The sequence below is a fragment of the Macrobrachium nipponense genome, chromosome 22 (genome assembly GCF_015104395.2).
Source record: "Macrobrachium nipponense isolate FS-2020 chromosome 22, ASM1510439v2, whole genome shotgun sequence".
Taxonomy (NCBI): Eukaryota; Metazoa; Arthropoda; class Malacostraca; order Decapoda; family Palaemonidae; genus Macrobrachium; species Macrobrachium nipponense.
Window position 1 is genome coordinate 6,281,189 of NC_087213.1, and position 4,925 is coordinate 6,286,113.

The 4,925-nt window shown below is 38.6% G+C and overlaps 1 protein-coding gene across 3 annotated transcripts in view; it reads right to left on the reverse strand.

The window, feature by feature from the left end:
• The window catches only part of LOC135198462 (SPRY domain-containing SOCS box protein 3-like), a 54,611-nt gene extending 53,395 nt beyond the window's left edge, over positions 1-1,216 (reverse strand). Inside the window, exon 1 of one of the 3 annotated variants that reach the window (XM_064226030.1) lies at positions 1,075-1,216. Coding sequence is in view for 1 of the 3 variants with exons in the window: in XM_064226029.1 (XP_064082099.1) it covers positions 686-723 (38 nt within the window). In the remaining 2 variants the exon portion in view is untranslated. Of the gene's footprint in view, positions 1-576; positions 596-685; positions 1,039-1,074 lie in introns of those variants that run through there. The other 2 variants (XM_064226029.1, XM_064226031.1) reach the window with 2 other exon arrangements.
• Positions 1,217-4,925: the final 3,709 nt, after the last annotated feature.

The following is a 4,925-nucleotide window of genomic DNA, read 5'->3' on the forward strand; positions in this document are numbered from 1 at the left end:
GGAACCAGGCCGCAGTAGTAGCCTTAAGCTTTACCAAAATTTAATAAGGTGACAGCTTCTCTGGCAGATGCTGGCCTATGAAGGTCTATCTTACTAAGCCTAATCTACAGTAGCCTAGGCTCAGAACATGCAACATTCTTACATTGGAGGGCGGTAGAATGCAGAGTAAGAGGTCATAAATTGCTAGGGGCTTCCTGGGGATGTGAAGCCTTGGTTAGTTGAGGGCAAGTGTGGTTAGGTCCTATTCCCTCGGATATCTCTATTAGGCCTACAGTAGTCCTGAGCCCTTACATTGCATTTGCTCTCATTGGTGAAAAAATATTGAAATGCCTAGGTCTAAGATACACTACCTAGCCTATTGACTAGGTAATACCTATTACCTAATCATTAACCAACACAAGGCTGGAGTAAATTACCATTAGCTATGAGAGCCTACAGTAAACTAGGCCTATCCTCAGTGAAACCGACTAAGTTATAGGCCTAAACTGATATCAGCCATTTTTCCAGCCCATGCAGGGTATATCTATTAGGACGCAGTAATTACAAATTCCTAATGACAAATCTACATTAGCTAACCTTGATTATAAAGTCTTGGCCGCAGACAAACCTAAGCCATGTCTAAATTGATTTTAGGCATCTTTGATCGAGTCCAATGCCGGACACACAACCCACTAGGCCTACTTACATATTTCCGCGCCCAACCGACGACCCCCACACCATCATTCAGATCAGTAGGCCTCACAAAATTGCCTAAAGTCAATGTGCAACGGAGCCTTTTCCGTGGCGTTGCCCAAACGTCAAAAACACACTGTGAGAATACTAGTAGGCCTCCTCGGGCGATAACTGCGTTTTAGGCCTAACGCTCTAGTCTCAAACTAGTACTACTTCTCGGATTAAATTATTCCAGGCGCCGCTACTTCTGGAAGGACGTGTTGCTAAGCACATGATACTGACAACCAGTTCCTTGCGGAACCCGTCTCCTGCTGCATGGAGGAGCTTTCTCTTTAGCTCCACCAACGGCAGGTAAACAAAAAAGTGGCTTAATCAGCGGGTTTTCGAGAACGTCTCACTCACCTTCTACGGACATTACATTCCCTTTCTATGGGGGCTTCTTATATTTGGGGCATTTGAAGGTTGCAGGGCCACCTGGGTATTTACCGTAGAATGTCTGGGTCACTGGTTCTCCTTTTGTTAGTTTTTTGTGGTGGATTCCATTCGTTGATTGTAGTATTATCCTTGCATTTATCTTTTTTTTTGTTTTTTTTACTTTAGGAGGTGCGTATATATATATATATATATATACTATATATATACTATATATATATATATATATATATATATATATATATATATATATATACTATATATATTATTGTGTGTGTATATACATAGAATAACAGGACCTCATTTAAATCGATTAGATACCGGATTTCTTTTACTGTATTCTGTGCATGGATGCATGCATAATACAAAATTGCACGTTATCAAGTGTATAATATGTATACGTGCGTGCGCACGCAAATAACGTGTTTTGACAGTCTTCCAGAATAGGAAACTCGGACTTCTGTTTTGAGCGTCTTCCAATTTAGGGACACCATATTTTAAAATGTCACTAGTTTTTACATAAACCACCAAAAACCCCATTTAGTTTGTGAAAATGGTAAAACTAGCCCTAGAATTGCTGTATTAAAAGAAGTAAGGGGCAGTTGGAGGTGCAAAGGCGATTTGCCCATTAAAATCTTATTTTCGCACATTTATTCTTGAATGACTCCTGTTTGTAAAATTGTTAAGAGATTATACGTTCCAGAAGGGTTTTGATTTTTTTTCAATAAGTATACAAAAACAGAGTAATTCAAGCTTCATTGCTAAAGTCGGGGAACGATATTTTTCAGTAAAGATGCTCTTATTTTGTTGAACTCTTTGAAAAACTATCGGTTGTTTGCAGATTAACACTCACAGTCCCTGTAGGGGGATAGTGCCGTCAGTGGACCCCGTGTGGTGGATTGTAGGCATTACTTAAGGATCTTTGCAGCGTGCTTTCGGCCACTATAGCTGCAACCACTTTCGTTCCTCTTACTGTACCTCCTTTCATATTCTCTTTCTTCATTTTACTTTCCACACACTCTTAACACTTGATTCATAGTGCAACTGCGAGGTTTTCCACCTTTTACACCTTTCAAACCCTTTGCTGTCAATTTCCATTCCAACGCTGAATGACCTCATAGGTCCTAGTGCTTGGCCTTTGGCCTAAATTCTATATTCAACACAGTATATATATATAAACTATATATATATATATATATATATATATATATATATATATATATATATATATATAGGCTAGTGTTAGTGAATTACATGTGTCAGCTTTCCTCGCTTGGAGACAAGGCGCGCCGAGAGAGCACCATAGAGATAGCCTTCTTGAACGAAGGAATCTGATGTGTGTGCATTTTTGGGTGGTGGTTGTAACCATGGGCGATCTTGGGGTGAAGCAGATGTGTGCATCCGTTTGTGCATGTGCAATAACGGTTCCGGCCGTTCGAGGCACTTGAAGGAAACACACATTCCTTTGTGATAAGAAGAAAGATGGTCGAGAAGGACACCAGGTGTTGAGGAAACCCATCTCAAGGTATGGCACTTATTCAAATGACTTAGAAACAGTTGCCTTTGAAAAGAGAGAAGTGTGCAATGTATACCTTTATTTAATATTGTGTAATAGGGAATATAATGAATATCTCTTGTTACAGATGGGTTCCATATCATGGTTCTAGAAACGGGATTCTCTAAACCTGACTATTACAATGTAGCAGTTGACATTTTGAGACTTGGAGTGATTACTTAGACTAATTCAGGAGAGTGGAATGATAACTTATAGTTTCTTTGTGGGGCAGACTTGGGTTTTTTATAACCATGAATTATTAACCATTTTGTTCTATTTTATGTTCATCTGCTTTGGGTAATAATAAGTATACTTTTTGTGTTTATGTGATGAGCTTATTAGCCTAGTGACATGTTTGCAGATAGAGGGCGCCTGCTGCCAACAGGTAAGGGTTGTCATTTTGCGTAGTTTTTTCAAAGGGGGGGAAGGTGTTATAGTTAGTGGTGGCAGCGATGGGATTCGAACCCATGCCTCCTGAGAGACTGGAGACAAGGTGTGTGTGTGTGTTTAAGTATAAACTGCCCTTTTCAAAGTAATCAAACTGTGATACGTTAAACTGACAGATTTATCAATCTAGGAACGAGCGTTATCTACGTATGTAATGGAGACCAAGGCATCTGGAGACACCCGTGAATTCATACGTCGCCTATTTTGGCCTTTGGTTCTGAATTTGGCGTCACAGATCGACTATCGTAGCATCACGAATTGCACATCTTTTACCCATTGTATGACTGGAAACAGTCCTTTAGTGGAACAGGGAATTCTTTTTCAATGTCTAAGTGATAACAAAGGCACCAAAATTCTACGTACGGGCAAGTTGGTCTAGAGTGACTAGTCCATTTGAGCTGCTTATGACTGAAGTTCATGTCCCGTTGTCAATGCTGATTATAGACTAGCGTAGACCTTTTCGAAGCTCAAGTTCTCATACTGAATTTTTTTCTGTGCTCAGGGTAACAGACCTGAAGATTTTCTAACGACAGACATCTGACTCTGTTCTCCTCCTGTTGTAGTGAGGTCATTATGAGAGCGAAGCTCACACTTCCTTTATTGCCGGAGAGAGGATGAAGCTTAAGGTTCGCGCCTTACAGAAAACAAAGTTTATTTTTCCCTTCTTCTGGAGTGCATAAAGCTAACTTTTTCCGTCATGCCGAAGAAGGCAAAGCTCACCTTTTGTCTTTCTTTAAAAAGGTGAAGCTCACCTTTCTCATCATAAGCGGCCCACACACGCTCAAATTTTTGGTCCAATTTTTTGATGTCAAATTATTTGACATGAATTTGATCGTGTGTGGCGTAATTTGATGGCCTAAAAGGTTTGATGTCAAATTTTTTTACTGATCTGATTTCAGTAGATATTTTTTGAGCCAACGTCCAAATAATTTGTGCGTGTGTGGTACCTGTAATAATTTGCGCAAATTAGTCAGTGATTAGACATAATCTGAGGAGGACGTGCGCAGCTCATCGTCATCATGGCTCCAACAAAACATGAAAAGAAATTTCTTCTTGAGCTTATTGATGTTTGTAGAAGTTTACCACAACTTTGGAACATTAGAAGTGACTGTTATAGTGACAGAAATAAAAAAAGATATGGCATATGAGACTCTTCTAGTCCCTATGGGTCCCATTCCAACCCACCCATCAGCAGTACGATGGGTCATCACAGTGATTATAGAGATGCTGTACCACATCAATACCCAAACATGGCTGCGAAGAACTATACACCTATGTCGCACAGTTCGGTGAAAGATGATTCGGGTAATCCTGTAGATGGAACACTTGATGCAGGAAGATATTTTGGTAACTTTAACCCAAATGCATAGGTATAATTCATTTGAATGATCCAAAAGACAGTTACATTCTAATTTACTTATATTAGTAATAAATGCTTTTTCGCATTACATATTTTTGTCAGAATGAGGTACATTTGAACATATTGCTCATTTAGGATTTATGTATTTACGTTTAATTAGTATATTCTTCTGAATCTTTTCATTTTGTTAAAATTAATCTCGTACAAGGATATGTTTATATAAGATTTGATTTCATTATGGTTATTCATAATTTAGTTCACTAATAAAAATGTATTGGAACAATCAGCATCGTTTCATTTTGTTAACATTCACCTCGTAAAAGGATATGTTTATATAAAATTTCATTTTATTATGGTTATTCATAATTTAGTTCACTAACAAAAATGTATTGGAACAATCAGCATCTTCTTACCTTTATGTACGACTGCAAACATGTGTTGATGGCGTTGCACGTATCT